The 25,960-nt window shown below is 45.9% G+C and overlaps 2 protein-coding genes across 2 annotated transcripts in view; one reads left to right on the top strand and one right to left on the bottom strand.

Moving 5' to 3' along the window:
* KDM3A (lysine demethylase 3A) overlaps positions 1-6,544 on the top strand; it is a 33,057-nt gene extending 26,513 nt beyond the window's left edge. The window contains exons 19-26 of the mRNA XM_065060260.1: positions 151-322; positions 1,222-1,312; positions 1,857-1,987; positions 2,944-3,063; positions 3,149-3,288; positions 4,759-4,935; positions 5,014-5,148; positions 5,799-6,544. Coding sequence (XP_064916332.1) covers positions 151-322; positions 1,222-1,312; positions 1,857-1,987; positions 2,944-3,063; positions 3,149-3,288; positions 4,759-4,935; positions 5,014-5,148; positions 5,799-5,879 — 1,047 coding nt within the window. The 3' untranslated portion in view covers positions 5,880-6,544. The remainder of the gene's footprint in view (positions 1-150; positions 323-1,221; positions 1,313-1,856; positions 1,988-2,943; positions 3,064-3,148; positions 3,289-4,758; positions 4,936-5,013; positions 5,149-5,798) is intronic.
* A 1,867-nt stretch (positions 6,545-8,411) lies between these two features.
* On the bottom strand, positions 8,412-23,994 carry CHMP3 (charged multivesicular body protein 3). The gene is made up of 6 exons (XM_065060262.1): positions 23,828-23,994; positions 18,117-18,177; positions 13,869-14,048; positions 11,674-11,795; positions 9,720-9,834; positions 8,412-8,975 (listed from the first exon to the last, which is right to left on the bottom strand). The coding sequence occupies exons 1-6, from the start codon at positions 23,870-23,872 to the stop codon at positions 8,842-8,844; spliced, it is 657 nt and encodes a 218-aa protein (XP_064916334.1). The 5' UTR covers positions 23,873-23,994; the 3' UTR covers positions 8,412-8,841.
* Positions 23,995-25,960: the final 1,966 nt, after the last annotated feature.

Raw genomic sequence — 25,960 nt, 5'->3', positions numbered from 1 at the left:
GGTGAGGCAGCCTGAGCATTTGGAAAACAGAATGTTTGCGAAGTGCCTGTGTTCAAATATTCAGTACATTTTATGCATTACCCTGTTCAGTTTGGAATTGGAATTTTTGGTGTGTAATATTATTTCAGAATATATTCTTCTTCTTTGTAGCCTGTAATGGTGTCAGGAGTGCATCACAAATTAAATGCAGACCTTTGGAGACCAGAGTCCTTTAGGAAGGAATTTGGCCAGCAGGAAGTAGATCTGGTTAACTGCAGGACCAATGAAATCATCACTGGAGCTACTGTAGGGGATTTCTGGGATGGATTTGAAGATATTTCAAGTAAGTAGTGTGAATTTTTCTTCCAAGAGATAAAATATTTAGCAGAAATACTCTTGCCCCAGCACAAATTTGCCGTTGTTAAGCAGTCTCAAGCAGCATAAAAGACATTCTAGGGTCCCTCTTCGTCCTGGACAGTGTGTCTGCAATGTGTTCTCACCATGTGTGATTGTGGAATGGATAGAAATTGTCAGCTCTGTGGAGGATTCTCCTTCAGGAGTATGTTTGGCTGGTATTAGTCTTTTGGAGAAACATTCTGAGCAAGTTTGGGATCTCCCTACCAAACAGGTTCATCTCTCAGTTTTTCTGCCCAGTTGAGTGAAACACAAAAGAGCATCTGTGGGGTTTGTGCTCACAAGGCAGTTGGATTTTGCTGCTTTAACTTGCAGGTGCCTTTTGTGCCAAGGGAACCAAAGTTATTCTATATAAAAGCGTGTTTTGAGGTGGTGAGCATGAGGCTTGGCATTGTTTTCACTTCTAGGTACAAACTTTTTTCAGGAGAATTAATACTTGCTGTGGCATCTGGGGTTCATCTGTTTGTGTGATGTAAACTTATGGAATTTAGTACTTGGGGCTGGAAAGCTCACTTAGACTTTTCTGCCACTTGATCTGTGAAAAGATTTGGCTTTATCATCAGCCTCAAACACCAAACAGTTGCTGGAGCTAAATTGCAGGTGAGCTGGCAAAGGCTGCTTGTCTGGTCTGAACTCTGCTGTTGTAACACATTTGTCACAGCAGTGACACCCACCGGTGTGTCAGACAAACCTGTATGTCCGGCTCTGCACTAAGAGTTGTGAAATGAACATGATTTTAAACTAAGATGAGGATTTCTTTGTCTTGATTCTTTGGATTTTGAATTGTACTGCTATTACAAACTAAGACTTGTAAATATTTGACGATAGGTCGCCTGAGAACAGAAGAAGGAGAGCCAATGGTGTTGAAGCTTAAAGATTGGCCTCCAGGAGAAGACTTCAGAGACATGATGCCTTCTCGGTATGGATTTAGGAGGAAACTCTTTATCACTTGTGTGAGACACCCCCAAAATAACGGCCTGTAGGAATACTGTTATGTTTTGACACCTGCTTCAGCCTCAGAGCAGCTGGTTGCATGTGAACCATGTTGTTTCTCAGAGATGCCTGACGCAGCTGGAAATGCTAAACAAGTTTTCTGATGAATGTTTATGTAGTTAATTGTATTTATTGTCAGGTAAAGTGAGTACTTGAAATTGCTAATGATTGGTTAAACCTCAAAAGCTTCCTAAAAGCCTGAGTAATTTTTAAATCTAAAGTTCAGTAGAAGCTTATTTTAAGTTTTAGAGTTGAGATTATTACACAAGGAAATAGCATTACTCTGGAGCAGTTAAATTTGTTTCTCTGCTATATTCCTGTGTCTTGATTGTTTTGTTCCTTTTCATGGTGTACGGTAACCCCCCTGGCGGAAGGAGGGCTGTTTCTCAACTGAACAAAGCTTTTGTTTTGGTGTATTTTAGTCTTTTTTTTATCAGTTCTTAACATTAAATTGTGCTGTATTACTTTAGGTTTGATGATTTGATGAAAAATATTCCACTGCCAGAATACACGAGGAGAGGCGGCAAACTCAACCTCGCCTCTCGGCTTCCCAACTATTTTGTGCGACCAGATTTGGGCCCCAAGATGTACAATGCATACGGTAAGGCATTTTCACTCTGAAGGCCCAGGATGTACAATGCATACGGTAAGGCATTTTCACTCTGAAGGCCCAGGATGTACAATGCATACGGTAAGGCATTTTCACTCTAAAGGCCCAGGATGTACAATGCATACGGTAAGGCATTTTCACTCTAAAGGCCCAAGGTGTACAATGCATACGGTAAGGCATTTTCATTCTAAAGGCCCAAGATGTACAATGCATACGGTAAGGCATTTTCACTCTGAAGGCCCAGGATGTACAATGCATACGGTAAGGCATTTTCACTCTAAAGGCCACGTTGACCCCACTTTCAAATTAAAATTTACTGTCAATTAAATGAATCCTTACTGCTGTAGGCAACTTGATTGATCTGAAAACCTAATTCTGGCTCACTTATCATATAATGCTCTGGATATCATTAATACCTATTTTATTAGATGTTTTTTTCCAGGTGGTTTCAAGCCAATAATATTTTTTTCCCAGTCTACCCATGAACTTGCCCCATGTGTATACACAAGCTCCCTTTCCCATAGCTGGCCACATATCTGTTGTGATGCTATTACTTCTGGCTGTATCACTTCTGTTGCATCCCCTTTTTGGGCCGTATCATGTAGTTTTTAATCTCCTTTTGAGCGGTTCTTTCCAGGGCTCGTTCATCTGCTGTCGTTCAAAAGCCATTTAAAACTTTAAGCAGGATCGTGGCCGGTTTAAACTGCTTTAGAAAATATGACTTTGATATATCATACAGGCCAGGTATAGATACAGATCCGTGTGTCAGCCTGTTAACTATAATAATTGGGAAGACACAAGCAAGGTGGGGCAAGGTGGTGGATATAAAGTGTATTGCTGTACTGGAATGGAAGTAAAAGCTTTGGGTTTTTCAGGTAGTGCTACTGAAAGGGGCATTAGGTTTCTTTTTATCTTACTAATATACCTCTACTTTTTGTTTCCCTCAGGCTTAATAACACCAGAAGATAGAAAATACGGCACAACAAACCTCCATTTAGATGTGTCTGATGCAGCGAATGTCATGGTTTATGTGGGTATCCCCAAGGGCCAGGCTGATCAAGAGGAAGGTAAGGTGTTTGTGTTCTGAAGGGGTTATTTCTGTGCATGGAGGGAAGGCCCTTTAGTGTAACTGCTCATGTCTGCTCCAAACAGAAGTGCTTAAAACCATACAAGATGGTGATTCTGATGAATTGACAATTAAGCGTTTTACTGAAAGTCGAGAAAAGCCTGGAGCTCTGTGGCACATTTATGCTGCTAAAGACACAGAGAAGATCAGGGAGTTCCTTAAAAAGGTAAGCTGTTGTATCTTAAAAACTCATCTTTGTGTAGGCTTGCAAATGCATATCCTTGGGCTTTTCTCCCCTTTCTATCCCAGTTGTTCTGAAAACAAATGTACCGGAGTTGTACCCAAGACAAAAGTAGTTGTGTGCCATGAATCTTGTAGGATCTGAGGGGGGTGGCGAGTTGAAGCTCCAAGTTACCCTGTAGGTAACCACGCTGCTTCTGCCTGCGCTTCTTATAGCGTGAGTAACGATGGTGTGTAATGAACGAAAAACCAGCTGGTTTACGGGTAGGCAAAACCACCGTTTAATCTGAAACTAGATCCTTCTTAAAAGCATGTAAGATGTTCTTGGGAAATGCCAGAGCAATACGTGGCACATAAAGTTCTTCCTTGTCCTCTCCCTTTTCCTACCTTTTTTTTCCATACCTTTGTGAGGTTTGGATTAAGGGAAAAACATGAGGTATTTTGAGTGATTTCTTTCATGAGAGTTAAAGCTTTGAGATGTGATACTACATCCAAAAGAGTTTGTTTCAGTATTGAAATTCACCATAAATGGTCCAGAGGCGTTGGCAGTCTTAATTCTGGAACTTACTTAGTGCTCTAAAAGTGGAAAGAGCTACTATGTTGATGTTTAAAAGAATAAATGGAATTATATGAACAACTGTTGGCTTTGTCAGCCTGGCTACTATCTTGGGCAGAAGCTTAGTGAGGCTACAGGGGATTTGTTTAGTATTAACAAAGAACAAATCTTGGTAAAACATGATACTTAGGCTTTGATAAGCGCTGGCATTTTGAGCTTTGACATCTGTGTCTCACACCGTTTGTACCACAGTTGCCTGCAGACGTGAGGTGTTTCAGCAGCTTGTCTTGGAGTAGAACCAGGCTGTGTATCGCCTCCCAAAAGAGTTTTCAGGCTACAGTCCTGGGTGTAAATGACTGCCACAGCAAACTGGATTTATACTGGAACTTCTTTCATTAAACCTCTCCTGCCATCCCTCCAATTTCTGTTCTGAAGCACTTGTTGTGCCTCCCAGCCTCATTTCTCCTGAAAATCGAGTTAGTATCCTCTGTTTTGGTCAGTGAGCACACTGAGTTGTGCTGGCCTTGGGGCTGAATTCCGCACTCAGGATGTTTTGTTCCAGTTACAGGCTATAGTAGTGTTAGAGTGTGATCCCGTGTATGACAGTGGTTCCCGCGGTGCACACACACAAGCCACTTAACCCTGCTGTTTGTTCTTACTGTCAATTTGGCTTGCTTGCATTTCCCATATCCACCTTTGCAATATGTCTGTGAAGCGAGAGGGGCTGGGAAATGAACCCTTGACAAGGAAACCAAGGACTGAATAAGAATCCAAACCTTTTATCGTGTAACTCTTAACAGTGCGAATCACTCGAGCTGGTGTGCGTATGGAACCACAGGTACACCGCGACTGTCCAGTGAGACCGGTCTGTTGAACACCTGTTGTCTTGTGACTTTTCAGGTTGCGGAAGAGCAAGGTCAAGAAAACCCTGTAGATCACGATCCCATTCACGATCAGAGTTGGTACTTGGACCGATCGCTAAGAAAACGCCTTCATCAAGAGTACGGAGTTCAAGGCTGGGCTATTGTACAGTTTCTAGGAGATGTAGTTTTCATTCCAGCTGGAGCTCCACACCAGGCAAGGACCAGGGAGGGACACGGTTGTGGCCTGGCCAGACATTTGAGCACACGGCTAATTCTTGTTTGTTCTCTCTAGGTTCATAATTTGTACAGTTGTATTAAAGTTGCAGAAGACTTTGTATCCCCAGAGCATGTCAAACATTGCTTCTGGCTCACTCAGGAATTTAGATATCTGTCGCATACGCATACGAACCATGAAGATAAATTGCAGGTAATTTATGGATGCTCTAGATGAACCCTGTCCCTCCTCCCTCTGTCAAAAAAACAAACAAACCCAAAACAAAACAGCTAAACAGTCACCAAAAAGCAACAAATAACCCTCACCAAACCCATAAGGTGAAGATTTAGCGCTCCAGAACCCAAGTTGCTTTTGTGTTCAGATCAGCTCTAATGTGTTGGATCTTGAGGAATTCCTACTAGGTGTGGAATTTCTACTAGGAGGAGGAATTTCTACTAGGTGTACTCTAGGTGAACCTGTTTTAGCAGGTGGGTTGGACCAGATGATCTCCAGGGGTCCCTTCCAACCTGATCCCTTCTGTGATTCTGTGAATTGTTACAGTTCTTTAGTAGTTTTGAGGATGTCTTCTGAAGCTTCTCCTGAGATTCTTTTGAAATGCTTCCTTCTTCCATTTCTTACATTTTCCCTTTAGCTGAACTCCCTGATCTTCTCGGGCTACACATTTTCAGTTTATATCCTTTAGACTTTGAGCCTTGTTCTCACAAGTGATTTGTGTTTAAACTGAAAGGAGAGCGCAGGGGCTGTGGGGAAGCTGTGCAGGCGCGTTCCGCGTGCCAGTCATCCAACCTGACCTTAACCGCGCCGTTTACGTGTCAAACCAAAGCCCTTTTCTCCCCTCCCAGGTGAAGAATGTCATATACCACGCTGTGAAGGACGCAGTCGGGATACTGAGAGCTAACGAGTCCAGCCTTAGCAGACCGTGAAGCAGAAAGCCTTAACCACACACTCTGAAACAGAAGCGTTGGCAGCTGTTTTAACTACTCAGTCAGGACCTCTGTGGACTTTGAGATTCTATGAATGTTACCTCAATCTTCCTTTCGGCAGTACCAGAGGATCGTGGTACTATGTTCTGTGTATTCTTCCAATGTTTACAAACCTGATCTGTATATGTAGTAATATGTATGGACTGTGGCATACTGTGAATGCTCAGTTGCAATAGAACTTTATATGGAGTTGCTCTCCAAACTGTACAAAATACCTCCTATAAAACTGTCGGAAACTATTCCAAATTACTCATTTGAAAAATATTATTCAAGACATTGTAAAGCTCCAATTTTTAAAAGGTATTTTGGGGTGGGAGGAAGTATGGAGTCACCCAAGTTAATAACCAATTTCCATAAAAAGAAGAATGCGGTTCTGGAATTTCACATTAACATAGAACTAGCATTTAAAAGTAGCTTTAAGCTATTGTATAGTAAGATAGAGATGGGGGTTAACCATCTTTAGGTAAATGTATTTAAATTTCTAAATGTTAAAAGAAACTTTTAATCGAATGTCTTCTGTTTGAAACTGCTCTTTAATTTGAACTGATGTTTGATTCTCTGGTTTTTAACACTGAATGGTCTACATAAAATTCTTCTATTTCAGACATTGTTCCTTGCCTGGCTTCTTCAATTGACTCCTTACACTGTAATTAATTCGATGCAGCGTTTTGAAATGCAAGAACAAGTTGTGTAGCATATACTGTTCATATAATTTCTTAAAGTATCTGAGGGCTTAGGGTGTTGAATTGAGTGACAGATCTGTTTGTTATTTATATATAATCACTTTTTGTGTTTAACCACAGCATCATGTAGCTCAGCTGCTGCTTTTCTGCCACTGCCGGTACAATGGTCTGCATCCAATGAGTTTTGCAGGTTGCTCTAAAATGGCTCAGACTGAAAACATCATAAAACTTAAACCAGCGGGGTCAGGAGTGGAGAAGTGCAGCTCTTCCCTGCTGAGATAAAGGAACCTTTCTGTTATTGGTGTCCTGTTCTGGACAGCTCTTGGGAAGAGCCAGGCATGAGGGGAACTGCCTGGTGACCCAATAGTCACTTTTTGAACTCTGTGCAAATTCCTCTCCCTCTAGTACTTCACCTGCTGCTACTGATCAGCATGAACTGCTCCGTCTCAGGTGACTTTATTTTTCAAATAAACTTCCTCTTACCCAACCCTCAGTTTCCACAGTGGAGCTGAGACGGAGGTGACTTGCAGGGAGCAGGAAGCTTCATCAGGTTAGAATAAAATGGGACAGTAAAGGGTTTGGCTGCTGTGAGTATGTACATCTGCTTCCTGCTCCGAGGGAGACACAAGCAAGGAACTGAGGCAGGTGCGAGGCAGTGCAAGTGCTGGGTGTTTGTTCTCCTCCTGCGAGGAAATGTTCTGGCTCACTTGGCTTATGCTGAGCAACACCCCTCTGTGTTCAGGACTTCCCTCTGTCTCTAGTTGCTGATGGTAAAGATGAGCCTGTTTCGAGTCACTTCACCTGCTTCCATAAGGAAAAGCAACAAAGCCTTTTAGATTTGGCATTTTGCACTTGAACTAGTGAAGTATCCTTAAAGGCAATGCTTCAGCTGACTGATCTCTCTTGCAGCATCAGGTCTGAAGATACAGAGATGAAACAGCCCAATGGCTTTTCCCAGAGCCAGCTGGAATGTTCATGGGGAGCAGAGTACAGGTGCGCTGCATGAGTCACGCTGACCTTACACCCATTGTTGAAGCTGCATTTTGAACCTTCTTACCACTCCACTGTTCAGTGTTTTTCCTGTACCCTTATCTACCCATTTTTCTGCCTTGTTCTCTCTGGATTTTTGAGACCACAAGAAACAAATAGTCCCCATGTGCCCATTCTTATTAGGTTTGGGGTGGAGATGAAACACTTGAGTCGCGCTGTTCTCTAAAGGAGTGTTGGGGTGACCAAGCCGGTGTCATCCCTGCCTTGGGTGACCTTCACCAGTGCAGAGGTGAACAGTTGCTTTTTACAGCTGAACCTGGAAGTTGCTGGACACCCTTCAGCTGTCTGTGTGCCTGGTCTATTCTCCCATCCTTGCTGTTGGAACACGATTTAGAGACTTAGTTTTCTTTCAGAATCTTCCTTAAAATTAGAAACACCTTTGCCTATGAGGCTTTTGTGTTATTGACACATTTGGGTGAGCGATGCTGCGAATCGGTGCTCTGCAAACCACCCTCTGTGAGTCAAAACAGCATTTTATTGAGAGGAGACGCCTCTCCTTGGGTGTTGGATTCCCTTGGCCCTTAAAAGGTATTGCATGATGGTTTTTTACCACTGGGGAATGCGAAGGGATAGTACCTGGAATGATTGGGAGAAGGTTGAGATCTCTGATGTTAAATAGCTGCTCTGACTGAAAGCTTTTCTTGAAATAAACTGTGAAGGTCATAAATGTGCTGAAGACAGAAAAAAAAAGGTGTTATAAAACCAGGAGAGGGAGCTTGTGAATTGATACAAACTAAACTAATGTTAAAAGCAGCTTTAATAAAATCTGTAGTGATTCAGAAAAACAAAGATCTTACACCACTGCAGGTTTGTGGTAGCAGACTAAACTAAAGTGCATTTTAGGGAAAGATGCTACTTGAAGCTAAAAATGTACTTTCAGGACTTTATATCTAAAAATACATGACGTGACGCCACCATTTCACCACAGCCCCTCTGAGGGGAGACGGGCTGAACAGAAAAGGGTAAGACCATCTTTACAGACTGCACCCCCCAAGAAGAAGTATATTACAGTAGTTTCTTGGAGAACACGCTCCCCAGGAAGAAAAAAAAATATATATATATATATTACATAAAGTATTCTCGCATATTAAGTTTTGTATTTTAAATGTAGGACAGAATATCCCACTGCAAAAAGAAGACAAGGCGAACTGTACAGCTGCGTTGCGCCCTTAGCTGCGGAGCGTGGCCAGTCGCGACTGCATGGCTTCGATGTCCTCCTCCTCGTCCACCGCGGCGGCCGCTCCCATGGGCTCGGGCTCCGGGAGAGCGTCTGTGACTTTACTCGGCGCTTTGCCCAAGGCCCCTGCAAATGGCAAACAGGTTCATCATTGTGTGCTCGGTCTTCATTTAATAAATATAATTCAAGCTGTTCTGTTATAGGACGCACACAGGAATTGGCCTGGGCTGCTGGCTGGTGCAGCAGGTGGGAAGGAGCTGCTCCCAGCCAGGAAACGAGGTGGAAAACAACAAAATAGGGTGTGACAAACACAAGAGGGCAACAAACCAGTGGGGGACACGAGGTAACAGGCAGGAACTGGGGAGCTGTGCTCTCAGCGTGTCACAGCTGAACACAGCTCCAGTGCTTGCATTTGTCACACCGTGTCCTGAGAAACGCAGGTAAGAAGTGGGCTAAGCTTCAATTAAGTCAAATAATTAAGCCAGTAGATCATTACTTCATCAGCTGTAAGGCAGGAATCATAACCTGAGGACTCAACACAGCTGAGTTTATTTCCTGGCTTCATTCATAATAGCCTCTCTAGTCAATCAGAGATGTCACCTTGTGAAGAGGATCCAGTGTACAAACAGTGATCTGTAAAAGCGTCAATGAGAGCGCTGCGGCGACACCAGCTGCTGCTCATCCCTTCACGTTACTGAGCGGCCTCCCCGGCCGGTATTCCCGAGAAACCAGTTTGTCAGAGCACTCTGCCCACGGGCGGAGGCAGAGACACCACGGGGCGGGCGCAGCTGAGTCAGAACAGACGAAGGTTTAAATTGCTGCATCTTACTGACCAGAGCGGGGCCTCCGCTCTCGCAAACATTAACTCACCAGCTGTAATTTCAAAAAGGATTTTGTCGATTTCCATCTCTGCTTCCTCTTCCATTTCCTCCTGATCCTCCAGGCCCTCAAAGGTGTCCTCCAGCATTTCCTCTATAATACCAGCCTGGCAGAAAACAAACAAGGCAGCACGTGATGCCCTTGGAAACTGTAGAGTGAGTAATTCCTGCTTCGGAGATGAGGTGATGCCTCTCCAGGTGTTTTCCAGCTGCTCCAGCTTTCTGGATCAAGGCCATCCTGTTGCACCAGGGTGGCCAACACGCCTGCCCAGAGCTTAAGCTCCAACATGCTGTAAAATTGGTGTTTGCCACAGCTTCCATTTTTTATATTTGAGCTTGAAAACATTCCTCTGCAGGGCCTGCACGTGTGGCCAAATTGTTCCCATGCACAATGGCAAAATTATTAAGAAATAAGCTGACTTGACCTCAACAATCTAGAGTGGTAAGAGAGGGGAAAAAGCAAAACAACTGTGGTAGTTAAAATAAAAATATCCACAACAAGAAGTAACGTACTTTAAAATCAAAGCACTTTCAGCACACGGAGATACCACACCAGATGTTTTATAGCTGTATCAGAACACCTATCTTGCCCGAGATGGGACTTGCAGCTCCCCACTCCACAACAGGCTGTGTCGTGTCTTTTGTAATGAACGTTTTCACCCCTGAGAGCAGGAAATTCAGTCTCCCCAGCACAGAGCGGCTCAGGGACACGGGTGACAGCGTGAAGCTGTTCAAGCCTCAGGCTCCCCAGCCCTCGGATGCCTGAGCAACAACCGCTCCGTACGATCTTCCTCCCTCCATCCTCAACCTGAGCAGCTTTTTTCGGCTTCAAGCTTTACACCAGACATGTTTGCAGGTATCACTGACTCAGGGTTTTCCCCAAATACAGTAACCTGTTAGAAAGTCCCCGGCTATTAACGTGCTGCTTTAATTCCTGTTTGTTAGCGCTCACACAAGTCTCCGACAAAGGGGCCACCTGTGGGGGCTGCAACCCCACCCAGGGCCACTTGAGAACCTGGATACCCAGGGGAAAAAAAAAAGGCTATTTTGGGGAAAAACAATTCCCATTATGCAAGTGCAATGAGATGAAGCGCTGAAGCAGTTCCCAAAACTCCTGCCGAATGGGAAAAGGCACCAATGCACCCATGGCTCCGCGATACCTCAATCGTTGCCCAAGCAGGATGGGTTGGAACAATTCTGGACATAGATAAAAGGTGGAAAGCAGCAGAAATTATCTCAGAGTGGAAATTTACTGATGGAAATCAATGATGTTGTAACCCTATAAATAGTGATGCTAAAGCCAGACCCTCTGATCAATCCTGGATCCCCCGGGCTGTGGGCGGCACCTCCCTCTGACAGGGATGCCCAAAAGAGCCAATTTCATGAAAAAGAACTAATCATCTGCTGACGATTCCACGAGGATCCAAAGGCCAAACTCAGCCCCATGTGCCCGTGAAAACACATTTCTTGAGATTCAACAAGTGTTCGCTGAGAAATGTGACACTCAAAGCGAGTAATGCGCTAAACTCTAGAGGGAAATTTTAGCAATGGGTGTATCTACCCATATATTACACATATATTCACATATCCATGGATTAATGTGTGTTAGCGTGTGATTCATAACCCCATATGTGTGTTTTATTCCCATATTTACATGTGCTTACGTGTGTATAATATATTTCTTTTGTAAGTACAGTGTGACCCTGCCATCATCAAATCTTTAAGTCGCTGTATCCATTATAACAAATTACTTTAAATCACTTCATTAATTACCTGCTGATTAGGAGTTATTGGAAATCATATATTAGACTTGTGATCTACCTCAATAAATCTCAAATTGCTGCTAAACCAAAAAAAAAGATCAATTTTGCGACAACACCAAAGCGTTCGCGCTGCAACCAAGCACCTCCTGTTCAGCCAAGCCGGATTTCTGTTCTGGATCTTACCTTCATCATCTCTTTGGACAACTCCCTCATCGTTGCTTGGATTTCGGGGATTTTTACTAGATTTTGCATAGCTTTCATCACTTCTGTGCTCTTCTGCAATGAACCTGCTACTCTCAGGACAGCTGTAAAGGAGACAGGAAAGCTTAACAATCCCTGCACCACCCAAAGCACAGAAATTACATCCTGTGTACACAGATAGAAATTTGTTTGCATTTAGGCGATTTAATCTTAAAAAGAAACAGATATCCCGCTTCTCCATTCTTGTCTACCTGCCTGCAAAAGCGCAACTTCAACCCATATTAAAATATGACATTTCTAAGCGAAGATACCAGTCCTGTGTGATCAGCTGGAGCAATCCGGGTCTCCTGCCCAGAGAATATAGCCCGTGTGCCCCCGGTTCACAAAGAGCCAAAGCTCCTGATGAGGGTTTCACCAGCAGAGCCACAATCCCGCATGCAACCGCTGACCAAACTCGTGAGCAGTGGAAACTTAATTCTGGCAGCTCTAGTGTGATACTTTCACAGCAAAAAGTAAGTTAGAAAACGAATCCTGAAGCAGATAAGCTGGAAATAAGCGATTAGTTTAAATGGAATTTAACAATACTCTTTTCCAAAGGCTACTCTAGTAATATAAGTTATGAGTTCTTCTCATGGATGTTGATATACCAAGAACAAAGCGCAATAAATGAGGCTACTCTGAGGTTCTGGAATTGTGCCATCTAACCTCGCAGCTTCCCAGCTGTGGAGAACTCACCTGTTGCTATGTAAAATGGTCACTCCTTAATGAAGCAAAATGAAGGTACAGCAGATGTTACTTTTCATTTTAATGCTTCATTTCTTTAAGAACATTACACTTGTGATGTTAACAAACTAACAGAAGCCTTGCCTTTAGCCGTCACTTCCCGAGATGAAGCCCCAGACTGAATTCCAGATTCCTTCCGACTGCTCAGGTAACCATTACAGAACATTCCCACTAAGATGAAGATGCTGGTACCAGCAATAAAGAGGAGGCTGCTTTGAAGCTTCAAGCTCCAAGGATGGTCCCTCCTTCCCCTCCTGAATGTTACACTGAAGGTTCACATTGCGACTCCTGATTTCTCACTCATCTCATGTTAAATCTACCGGCAACATGCTGGGGTGGAGGGAAATCCTCTGACATTTCAGCAGCACCTTAACCCCCAAGGTCCTTCCCTGTCTTTAACTGTCTCTGCTCTGCTCTTCTAATAACTTAAATGATTTAAGGCAGGAAAAACCCTGCAGGAAGTCTGTTACAACGGGTTTCTGATGCGGGTGAGGAATGAGGAAAATACCCCAGTAGTGGGGGAGCACAAAGGACTGAGGAGGGTTTACGGGGAGCCAGGTATTTATTGAACCACGGGGAAAATCAATTCATCCACATCAAGGAAACCAATCACTGCGCCCCCATCTCCGTTTAGGACTCGGTAAGCGTCCTAAGACTCACTAGAGAAACAATAATTGATGAGATGAAAGGAATAAACCTGATAAATAAACAGATCCTGTCAAAATCAGTAACGGGGATACAGGGATATTCACGCTGTTTAGGAATACACAGTAGAAATGTGCCCCCAGTTACTGGAAGAGAATTCTGTTTCAGAGCACGGGATTTTCATGTCACTGCAGCCCTCAGGCTCCAAGGAAAGGGGTTCGATTGCCTGATGAGCAGCTAATCAGAGGAAACACAGAGCTAGTGAGGATCTGGGGGACCCCGGGAAGGTAACTGGGAGCTCCCCAACTACTCCAGAGCCCAGGGTGGGAAACACATGCGGACAGAGCAGCGGGGAAACAATCTCCAGAACATCCTGCAGATTAATTGGGTTATTGCCTACAGGGATATAGGAATCAGTACGCGATGGAGGGGAAAAGTACATTCTTTTGACCAACAAAAACTTATTATGGGACATTTTAAGGGGATTGCGATTGAACATCAGAAACTTTTTATGGCTTATTTAGAGGAAAGACAAAGAGCAAGGGAGGGTCAAGGAACTGCTCTCTGGATCTGCTAGGGGAGGAATTTCCCGGGTCCCAGAGCCCACTGGGATGAACTGCCTTGCACAAGAGCAGAACTGCTTCCAAATTTAAGCTCAGCCTGCGCTTGACCTTGGTGCTGAAAACAGAAACTCAGACATCATCTCTAGAGCTAGAGGAGTCATGGCACTCGGGCTCAGAAGTCCTTACCCAGCTGGTTCTTCATCCCCATGAGGACAGAGTTCATGTGAGCTTTGGACGCGTAGAGTTTGCTCACGGCCTTTCGAGAGCGGATCAGTTCCTTCGCCAGGATCACACACACGTCTCTCTGACCCTTTTTGGCAGCATCCTTTATCGACCGCTTCACCTTCTCCTCTTCCCTCTGGATATCTGGAATACAGAAAAACACAGCAAATAATGACAAACTGCTAAGGATTTGGAAGAGAAACACCATTTTGTCTGGGTGTATTTTCAATAAAAGAATGATGTCTGCTTGATTTCAGATCCCCCCTGTTGCTCAAAGACCTTGCTCTAGGCTGATTTACACGTCAGCTGATTCATTCAGCTAAACATTAATAGGAAAATTCTCATTACTAAACATCCAGCTCTGTAATATCCTTCACAGTTCTGAGTACTGGAAAGGACTATCCAAGAAAATCACGGTGTGAAGCTGAGCTAAGGTTAATTCTTAAGGAGCAAAAAAGGTCCAGTAAGAACCAAATACTCTGAGGTGACTGTTACAACTTCCTGACTATTAAACTGGTCTGATAGAAATATATCTATAAATACATATACACATATATAATATACCCACACGGTACCGATTTGTTGCTTACAAGATTAACTCCTGTGTATTCATCATGCACCACAGAGGGACAAAGTTGTCACAAGGAGTATAAAACTAGAAATCTCAGAAGACAGCCAGGCATTTTATTAGCAAAAATACTTACCTGTCAGGTTACATCCAAAGCTCAACCATATGATCACCTTCAAGGGAATCTGAGGGATGTTGTAGGTGAAATTGTCCTGTTTCTAAATTCCCAAAATGTCGGTTTTTTTGGAAAAAATGCATTTGGAAAGATTGTAGAAAGCTGATCTCTCAGAGGCGAGAAAGTGTCAGATAAACACTGCCTTTAACAGAACAGCATAACCGCTTATCTTGTGAATTTATAAGGGTGCGCCCACAACTTTGAGACTCAGAACCACAAATTTGTTAATTACTGCCAAAAAAGTCTTCATTCTTGCAGATAGACTTAATTATCGCCCCCATCAGGCATAACTCATTGACCATCAACTGGCCATCCAACCACATTTATACTTGTAGGAGTTAAGGTCCTGGAGTTTCTGCTGCCCACAGTTCAAACACACTTGCATTAGGTGTTCGGATCAACTGGCACATTCAATTTATAAGCTGGCTGCCTGCTGCCAAAACTATGGAGAATTTCTCAGATAAAACTAATATGCTGGTTAATCGTTAGATACAACTTAAAACAGAGTGTTCCAGCTCTCCTGGTATCCAGCTTCATTCAACAGCTTTTTATAAGAGCACGCTGGAGCAGGAATACCGAACTAAGCCTGCACTAAATGAGCACCAAATAGTTGGATTTGAAATATTATAGACTAAATAGGCTTCCTTAAATAATGAGGGTTTCTCTAGCAAGTCTGATGTGACTGTTGCTAAACCTGTTTTGTCAGTTAACACTGGCAGTGCGGCAGGAGGCACGTACCTCCAAAAGCTCCAAATAACAAACGCAGGAACAAGCGGGGGCCACATCAACCCCCTTCCTTTTCCAGACTCAGCAATAAATCAGAAACTGATGAAATGTGGAGCTAAGAGTCCACAAAAGAGTTCTCCTGAAGTAAATAAAGAATTCAGATAGCGAGGGTTAGGTTCACGTCCCACAAAGTTGAAGGAAATGACCAATGACTGTATTCCTATTTCTGGCAAAGGCTTTGTTCAAATTTAGGGGTTTTTGAGTGTTCGTGATTTATACCTGACAGAAGCCACACACAGGCAAGAATCAAGTTGCCCTTTTATAAAAATAGAGGCATCAATACACACTTTTTGATTTCAACAGATCTTCTCACATGGGAGCTCGTGGACTCTGTACCAGCTGAATCATTCTCTCAGTACCATTCAATGGCGCCTAAAGGGCTGGCAGAAATCTGCAAGATTGTAATCAGGAAAACACACTCCTCACTGCTTCCCCACTGTTAATTGCAGAAACGTCATGAGCTTGAAGACATCTGTAAGTCAGACATGGGAACGAGCCAATTTCCAGGTCAGAACACGTAAGAAAACGCTGAAATGGCACAGGAGAAACCGGAAAGCACCAGGAGCAGCCCAGCAGTACTGAGAAATGACAACAAGCGCTTTGGCAGGCTAAAAACAACCACAAATGTTGTGTTACTACATCCAAACTAGCGCGGTGGCCCCGTCTGCCACTGAATGCTTTTCGCTCGCATGACAAACTGCTGAATGTGAGATTGGTGGCAAAAATATGCGAGAAGAGACAACTGCATCTCTGAAGGGCAATGCCAGCTACGCACCTCTAGTGAGCCCAAGTCACTACATGGTCCCTCTGTGGCTCTGCCAGGCCCAGCAGTGGCACAAAACGCTGGCGAGAGGGACCTGTGAGCTCAGTAAGGCACAAAGTTACTGTAATCCTATTACATATTAACTTGAAAAAGCCGATTCTGAAGTCACAAGGATGCTTTTCATTCCTTTGAGCCACCCATGCCCTCCAAAGCAACCCGCAGAAATCACAACGGCGAGAGTCCAACGACAGATGGTTCGAAACAGCGCGGACCAGACGAGCCAAGTGTTGGAGCGATCCCAGCTCAGCCAGTCAGCCCCAAGCAGATCTGAGCGTTGTTGTATCACAACACGTCTATAACAGCACAGAGGAACTCAAACAGGCCCCAGCCCAGCATCCTTACCCGAAAATTATAACGATTTCTTGCCTAAGTCTCAACTGAAATGATAAAAGCACAGCAGAACCCAGCTACAGTGGGTAATTTGGGGAAAAAACCCAACCTTTAGTAGCATGTGGCTGTTGTCTCTCAGCAGCATCCTGCTGGCCTGATGAGTGCCCAGCACAACAGCCTACACTCAGTAAGATGTGAAATCCCAGCACAATACGGGCATCACTACGATATTCCGTGTTTTACTTTAATGAGAATCATGAGAACAGCAGATGGCTGGTAGTTACTCTAAGCTCTTACATGCTGAGCTGTATTTCTTGGAATGTAACACTCTGAAATGCACATACAGACATATTTAGAGCTGTTGCAATGATTAGATTTAAATCCGTGTCTAAATATCAGACTACCACATAACCCAGTATCTACACAGGCCATTAGAATTATTACGGCATGCATAAAGTTGAGAGAAACCACCAACAATTAACATGTGGGTCATTTGCTCCCACGAAAGATGCGACCTCTAAGCCACACTTTGCTACCGAGATCAGCCATGTTTCAGCTGCTCTGCGCCCAATACAGCCACACAAAGCGCCTCAGAGAATGCAAAACAATTCACAAGCGTAACGAGCATCACTGTCCATCGGTTTCCCTGGAAGAGGCACAAACCCTGTCCCATGTGAGGGACGAGGACAAGGACACACTCTGTACTGCACGAGCAGCTCTCTCCAACCAACTCGTACAAATCTACGAGCTGGAGAACACACGAGGCAGCTCATGGCAGGCGCGTGGGGCTGGGGAGCAAAGCGGGAGGGAGAACACACTACTCGAGTCACTCGAAACAGGCACATGCCCAATAACCAGGTGCTGACATAAAATATCCATCACCAGCACATCCCACAGACTAGTCCTGAAGACAGGGTAGAAAACCAAAAGAGGAAAGCAGAATCTAGACCCAAACCTATTTTCAGATTCTGGGAAGGGAGGCAGAAGAGGGAACAAGAAACTGAACTAGCAGCAGTGTAATAAGAAGTAACTCCTCTGCTTTTCAAGACCTCTTCAAAAGTGTAATGCCCATAATCTAAAAGCAAAACACCCACTGAGAAAAGTATTTTTCTTCCTCTCTCCTATTTTTAATTTTCTGGAGCAGGCTACTTCTGTTTGGAACGTGCACTTCATTCCAGTACATACCCACGAAACTTTCTACTTGTGGAATTACATACTGTTCATTAAATCAAGATCACTGAAGTTCTGGATAATACATCTAACTCATCAAATGGAATTTAAGAGCATTATGTCTTACTAGGACCACAAACTATTCAGGTTCTTTTGAAAATTTTCCTTGGAGAACTTGACAGCAACGTCATTTTGTAACACAGATAAGTCTGGCCCCAGGATCACATTCATCTCCATTCCCAATGCAATAGAGTACCTTGGATTATTAGATTTCACACCCTTTCCCCAATTAAAGCAAAAACAAAACCCTTGGAGGCACTCAGGGAAAGGAAAAAGGAAGAATGAAACATAAGTACAAACCTCTGATCTGTCTATCAACCACTCTCATTTCTTTCCTTATCTTCAAGGACCATTCATTGACCTTAAAAAGAGAAAGTGAGTGTTACTTGAAATTCCAACTTTAAAACGTTTTTATACTTTCACACAACTGAATCATTCGATATCAGAAGAAGCCCTTCACAATCCACAGGCTTTGAGTTATGAGTCAGGTTTAAATGTTTCACTATCCCAATAATACAAGAAGAAACAAACATTGCAGAGATACCACTGGTTACCGCTCTCCTCTGAACATCCAGACAAGGAGTTACGAAGGCTGCGAGGTGTGAATCAGAGATGTTCACGTCACAGCGATGTCACTGTGCAGAGGGAACTTGCCGCACGGGATTTCAGAATAAGGCAGAACCTTTGGCACAGGACGGCAGCAGCAAGAGTGCTTCAGTCAGAAGGAACCCCAGGAGGTCTCCAAGCCAACCTCCTGCTCACAGGAGCAAGCTCAGAGTGCAGACAGGTTCTATGGAGCCAAGTCCATTGCGTTTTGACACTCTGCAAAGGCAGAGACTTCATGGCTGCTCTGGGCATCTGTTCCAGCACCTAATAATAATGGGGGTCCTGGTGGACAGCAGGATGACCATGAGCCAGCATTGGGCCCTTGTAGCCAGGAAGGCCAATGGCATCCTGGGGTGTATTGGCATTGGGGTAGTTAGGTGGTTAGTAGGTCCAGAGAGGTTCTCCTTCCCCTTTACTCTGCCCTAGTGAGACCACACCTGGAATATTGTGTCCAGTTCTGGGCCCCTCAGTTCCAGCAGGACAGGGAACTGCTGGAGAGAGTCCAGCGCAGGGCAACAAAGATGCTGAAGGGAGTGGAGCATCTCCCGTGTGAGGAAAGGCTGAGGGAGCTGGGGCTCTGGAGCTGGAGAAGAGGAGACTGAGGGGTGACCTCACTAATGTTTACAGATATATAAAGGGTGAGTGTCAGGAGGATGGAGCCAGGCTCTTCTCAGTGACAACCAATGGCAGGACAAAGGGTAATGGGTTCAAACTGGAACACAGGAGGTTCCACTTAAATATGAGAAGAAACTTCTTTTCAGTGAGGGTGGCAGAGCCTGGCCCAGGCTGCCCAGGGGGGTTGTGGAGTCTCCTTCTCTGCAGACATTCCAACCCACCTGGACACCTTCCTGTGTAACCTCATCTGGGTGTTCCTGCTCCGGCGGGGGAATTGGACTGGATGATCTTCTGAGGTCCCTTCCAATCCCTGACATTCTGTGATTCTGTAATTGCTCTGATGGTGAAGGACTTTCCTCATAGCCAATTCAAAATCCTCCTGTGGCTGTAGCCCCTTTCCTGACACTGGGCACATCTGAGAAGTACCTGGCTCTGTCTTCACTACAACCTCACAAAAGGCAGTGAAAGGCTTTAGACCCTTGTCCCTTCTCCAAGCTAAAATGAGCCCAGTTTCCTCAGCTTCTAATCCCGTGTCATGTGCTCCAGCCCTCCACCATCTCAGTGTCCCTCAGCCATGCTCTCCCCAGTTTGTTGATACCCTTCAGGCACTGGGTGCCCAAACCAGGACTCTGTTTTGCAGATGTGGCCTCACGAATGCTGAATGTAGCAGAGTAATTGAACAACCTGGACACACTGATTACAGCTTGTTAACACAGACACGCTGCCAGCTCCTGTTTATTACACGTGGGAATCCCAGGTCCCTTCCTGCAGAGCTGCCACCCGCCCCCATGTGCAGGGCTGGTTGTCCTATGTACTCAACCTGGTGCTGCCCAACACCGTGAGGTTCCTGCTGGATCCCTCTGTTCCAGCCTTCCTGGCTCCCCAAGACAGGGCATGAGGGAGGTGGCGATCAACCCTTCACAGAATCACAGACTGGCTGGGGTTGAAGGGACCTCTGGAGATCATCCAGTCCAACCCACCTGCTAAAGCAGGTTCACCAGAGCAGATCACACAGGAATGTGTCCAGGTGGGTTTGAATGTCTCCAGAGAAGGAGACTCCACAACCTCTCTGGGCAGCCTGGGCCAGGGCTCTGGCACCTCAAAGTAAAGAAGTTTCTCCTCATATTCAGATGGAATCTCCTGTGCTTCAGTCTGTGCCCCAACTACCTCTCTGGGGAAGCAGAGCCATCACACAAGCAGCAGTTGCCAGACATCCAACCCAGAACTTGAAGCATTTGTGGCAAACACGGGAGCAGAGAGGGGCTGTACAACACCAGGACCAAGAATAGGGAGATAACATCAGCGTATGAACAAAGTGCCAAGTGTTCGTAGAGCTCTGATGCTACTTTTGTTATTAGCAGCACAGATTTTGCACAGTATCTAAGAAAAAAAACACAACCCCAAAGTATTAAGATGACCTGTAGTTCGTGAGTCCACTTGCACATTGTACCTGCTAGTGCTGCAGCCACTCAAGTCATCTAGTTGGCTGTAGGAATAGTAGAAAATCACAGCGATTTTTATGTGATTTTTTGAATTCAGATAAGAGGTTTATTTACCTGAATAAGCTCTATAACAGAAGCACAACAGATTCTTAGACTTACTGGTCTCAACAGAAATGCTCTCGGTCATGATGAACAAGACCATGTTTTGACTACAGAGAACAACCATCAGCCAAGTTGCCCAAGCACAAAATCTGCTGAAAAAAAAATAATCCAAATGCAAAAGCCCTGTAGAGCTTTGTGTGTACACATTATGGGTGTGCAGAAGTTTTGAAGGGGTTTCAGAAAGCTCCTGTGCCTTTAGTTGACTCCTGCTTTATTCTAGGGGAAAAAATCCTCAAAACCAAACCAAACCAAAAAACAACACCACACAAAAATCAAAACAAAAAACAAAAGCAACACAACAAAATACCATGAGCACCAAGGACCAACTGCAGCCTCCCATCTTGTTCTTCAGAACAGAGCAGAACTGTCATATAGATTAGGTCCTCACCCTAATAAGAAGGTCCCTCTTTTGAGGAAGAGACTGAGGTAAAACATAATTGAACTCTGGCTGGCCAAGTGTCATATCTCCAATGCAACGTCTTCCAGAGATTTGCTCTAAAACTTGTATTCTAGAAGTAACCAACATGCATCAAGCCTTCATGTATAAGCACAATCAGCAACTCTCAAATGCACCACAGCAGGATTCACAGATTCTGTCTCCACGACACACAGAGACACCATTAAACCACGACTGGCCGTATGTTGTCATCAATCCTGCTGACTCTGACAGCAGAAAACTCTTTGATAGCTCATCCCTACTACTGCCCAGGAATACACTTCCAGTTACACCAGACATGGCAATTTGTGGAGCAGTAAAGAAGCTGCAGAGCCAATCGCATGCAGGATGCAGGGATACAGCTACAAACCACAGCACAATGCAGTGCAGAGGCTACCTCTGGGTACAGATGCTAGGAACAATGCTGGGAACAGAAGAACTTTGATCAACTAAACGAGGCTAATTACCCCCCAGCACACCTCCATGCTAATGAAGTTTTTCTGCTTCCAGTCCTGACACAAGCAAAAACGCCATTCTCAACAGCACTGCATCACACCAGACTCAGACAGCAAAACACCGCACTGAAACAAACCTCTTGGACTATACTAGAGGAAAATGACTTTTTTTAGCTCAACCAATCCAGACTTCACATTAAAAGTATAGTAAACCCTCAGCATTAGACAGGCTGAAATGCATCACTGGCTCCTCACATGTACTCACAGGCTGTCCTGAGTTGGAAGGGACCCACAAGGATCATCGAGTCCAACTCCTGTCCCTGCATGTGACAACCCCACAGTTCACACTGTGTGTCTGAGGGTGTTGTCCAGTCTCTTGCTGAACGCTGTCAGGCTTGGGGCTGTGACACCTCCCTGGGGAGCCTGTTCCAGTGTCCAGCACCTCTGGGTGAAGAACCTTTTCCTCATGTCCAACCTAAACCTCCCCTGGCACATCTTCCTGCCATTCTTTCGGGTTCTGACTGAAGATGTTTGCCTTGTATCATTCATAAATAAACAGAGAGCAAGCATATGAATGAAGCCTGGGTGAATCACTGCCACCAAAAAAACCACAACCTCTTCCCATCGTCAGCCCCTCCTGCGGGGCTGGGATTGCTTTCTCCAGCCCTGCCCAGGGACAGCACATCGTGTACAGTGGTTGGCATACACGAGGTAAGCCTTGTTGCTTCCCCATCATCCAGTAGGCAGAACTCACCTCTTCTTCCATCTGAAGCTGCTCAGTTAGATAAAGGAGGAAATAAATGTCTTATTAACAGGTTTCTCAATACCTGTTAGGGCCTGTGAAGTCACCACATCAGCCTGCAAGCCAAGAGCATGCTCATGATGGCAAGATGACCTAAGTCACTCCTCCCTATGTGCCAGACATGGCTGTTTTCCAGCACCTTTGCCATATTATTTGCAAACAGCTCCAAGAAGACACACAGATACGCTGTGTTACTGGAAAACACAACAAGCTTGTCAGTTATGGAAGGGGAACGAGTGGTCAGACATGAAACAAGAATTTATCTGTGCAGTGTAACCACATCGTGAGCAGTAAGCACTTTGCTGCTTCATCCCACCACTGAGAGCAGCAGCTTCCAAACTCCCCTTCTTTCTGCGGTTTCCAACACCACCCATGAACAGAGGAAACTACAACCAACCTGCGGGTGCCCTGACACAGGCAGAGGAAGAAGAGAAAATAAACTATCAAAGGTATATGTGTCACTTGATGCTGTCACCCAACAAGCAAGGCCTATAACCTGCATCCCCGGGACTCGGTTGCTACAAAGCAGAAGGGAATAGCTGTGACACTAAAGCTCTTCTAAGTCTTGAATTTCAGTGTCTGTCACCTTCTCCCTGTTGCTTTTTTAGTATCTCTAATGTATTTGATTTTTTCTCCCCACCAAACAGCAGATGTTTTTATCAATGCATTAGCAGTGACTCATAAAAGGCAACAGTGAAATCTGTCGGTATATTGATCATTTCATTTCTCTACGACATTAGAAATCTGTGGTTAGAAGCAAGGCTTACACAGTTTGTCTGCAGACTCAAAAAAAAAACCCAAAACAAACTCAAACCCCAAGTCCCAATATTTCAGCTATTCATATTTTTAGGGCTTGTTTTGCAGCAGGAGCTAGAAGCCCCTAATGAAGCCAGAGGAAGAGAAGATCTGGAACACCGGTAACAACGAGCTAAAAATCCATGAGCCGCTGACTAAGCCTCCCCAAACAGGCCACCCAAGACACGTTGCTTCTTTGGCTACTGCTCCTGTGGCCTAAGAAGCCCCTCCAAGCCTTTCACACTGCTGGTGTGCTGCATTACAGAAGAAATCACAGGTTAGTTTGGGTTGGAAGGGACCTTCAAAGCTCATCCAGTGCCACCCCTGCCATGAGCAGGGACATCCTCACCCAGATCAGGTTGCTCAGAGCCCCGTCCAGCCTGGCCTGGGATGTCTCCAGGGATGGGGCATCCACCACCTCTCTGGGCAACCCGGGACAGGCTCTCACCACCCTGTGTCAAAAATTCCCTCCTGATGTGCAGCCCGAGGTAACCGAGCGTGGGTTCCCCCGTTCGGGACAAGGGCTCCCCAGGGCCCCTCAACCCCGTGGGGCCGCGGCCTCCCGCCTCCCCTCAGGCCCAGGCCGGGTGCACCCAGGCCAGGCCCCCGGCCCCTCCACAGCCGCCGCCCGGCGCCATGACAACGGCACACGCCCAGCCCGCCCCCTCGCGAGCCGCACGCCCCCGCCGGGGCCTCACCAGCTCCTTGGGCGGCTTCTCGGGGGTCTTCCCGAACAGGCCCATGGCGGCCGCCGCCTCCCGCCGCCCGGCCCTTCCGGGTTCTCGGCCCCGCCCGCTGCCAGGTGTGGGGCCGCCCCGCCCCTTCCCCGCGCATGCGCGCCCTCAGCCCCGCCCCCGCCGGCACCGTGCATGCGCCGCCGCTGCGGGAGGGGCGGGACGAGAGCTCTCCGACAGCCCCGCCCTTCGGGAGGGTCCCGAGGGTCACGTGTCTTCACACGGCCCCGCGCCGCTTCACACGGCCCCAGGGAGCCCCCCGCACAGGACCCCGCCCCTCTGCGCACGGCCCCGTAACGCCCCACAGCGCCCCTCCAGCCCCGCTGCGCTGCGGGAAGAACAGGCGCGCAGGAGAAAGTATAGAGGTGTAACAGGGTTTGGCTGCGGTGCTTCTACTATTTACAGAATCACAGAATGTCAGGGAAAGGAAGGGACCTCGCAAGATTATCCAGTCCAATCCCCTGTCGGAGCAGGAACACCCAGATGAGGTTACACAGGAAGGTGTCCAGGCGGGTTTGAATGTCTGCGGACAAGGAGACCCCACAACCCCCTGGGCAGCCTGTTCAGGCTCTGCCACCCTCACTGAGAAGAAGTTTCTTAAATTTAAATGGAACCTCCTGTGTTCCAGTTTATACCCATTGCCCTGTCATTGGTTGTCACGGATTAGAGCCTGGCTCCACCCTCGCTGAGGCACCTTCTCTGGACTGTAGGGTGGTGCAGTTTATGGTGGGCTGCTGCTGTTAAGAGCAATAAAAGCAGATGACAGAGCAGGTTACATCACCGCCCGCCCTCCCTCAGTCGCACAGATCGCAGGAAAGCACAGTGAGAGAATTTACAAACTCTAGACACGCAAGGCATGACTCAAACTACACTTGCACCTTTCCCTCGCAGCGCAGAGAAGACCCCGCAAAGAACACCAGCCGGTGGATGTCGCCCGCTTGGGGCTCCTTTGGAGATGCCCCACCAGCCAGGCCTGGCACGTCGCCGTCCCCTGCGGCTCTTTCCCCAGCGAAGGCCACATCCCCTGGCCAACGTGAACCGGCGGCTCAGAGCCACGCGCTGGGTGCTGCAGGGCCGGCTCTGGCAAGTCACTTCGCTCCTTGCACCCCAGTGCACAAGCTGAGACACACAGGACTAGAAATGATCACCGATGCACAGACAGAGTGCAAAAGCTTAGGAAGTAATACCCTATACTGTCATTTTTTAATTCCCAGAGGCACACGTTTTAATAACATACAAAAACGAACAGTTCACCTCTGTCCCTTTTCCTTCCAAGACCTAGTACACAATAAAGACAGTTCTATATAACCCTGACAGTGTTCAAGAAGAGACTGGACAACGTCCTCAGACACACGGTGTGAACTGTGGGGTTGTCACGTGCAGGGACAGGAGTTGGACTCGATGATCCTTGTGGGTCCCTTCCAACTCAGGACGTTCTGTGATTCTATAAATACACTTCCATAAGGAGAGATCTTCTGTGGAACTGGGTACCAGCAGTGGGAAAGACAGCATAACAAAACAGTAATCGCTGAGACTGCCCAAGACGGTCAGAGGTGATCTAAATCCACCCTCTCTTAACAGCAGCAAAAACCACACATCTCCCTCATTGAGCCTCCTGAAATAAGTAACTTCACATCAATAATTTGACATTTTCTGTTTACAGCTGGTCACCAGCTTCAAGGCACAAGAGGTTAGAGAACAGAACACTACTTCAAGAACGCTCAGCATCTCTTAACTCCAGACACTCTGCAAATACCAGCACAGCCCAGCCCAGCGAGGCAAAACAGGCAAGCAGCAAAACTGCTGACCTTGTTACAGGCACAGTCTTTGCTCTGTTCTGCGGATTTTAAACTGTCAACACGTTGGGCAAGGGCTGTCTGGGATTCTGCGCTCCACAGAAAACAATTCTACTTGGGTGTTTCTGCTGCTACTGACAACAAGCATTTCATTAAACAAATACATCCGACTGCTTTTTCTTTCCTGCTGGGACTACCGATACTCCACACCAGCTGCTGCATATTTTGAAACAGATGCATCCACCAGGAACCGGATCACAACAATTTATATAGCCCAGGCTAACAGAGACAAGGGGACCCA

The sequence above is a fragment of the Columba livia genome, chromosome 4, assembly GCF_036013475.1.
Source record: "Columba livia isolate bColLiv1 breed racing homer chromosome 4, bColLiv1.pat.W.v2, whole genome shotgun sequence".
Taxonomy (NCBI): domain Eukaryota; kingdom Metazoa; phylum Chordata; class Aves; order Columbiformes; family Columbidae; genus Columba; species Columba livia.
Note: the sequence above shows the minus strand (reverse complement) of the source record. Positions and strands in the feature narration are given on the sequence as shown.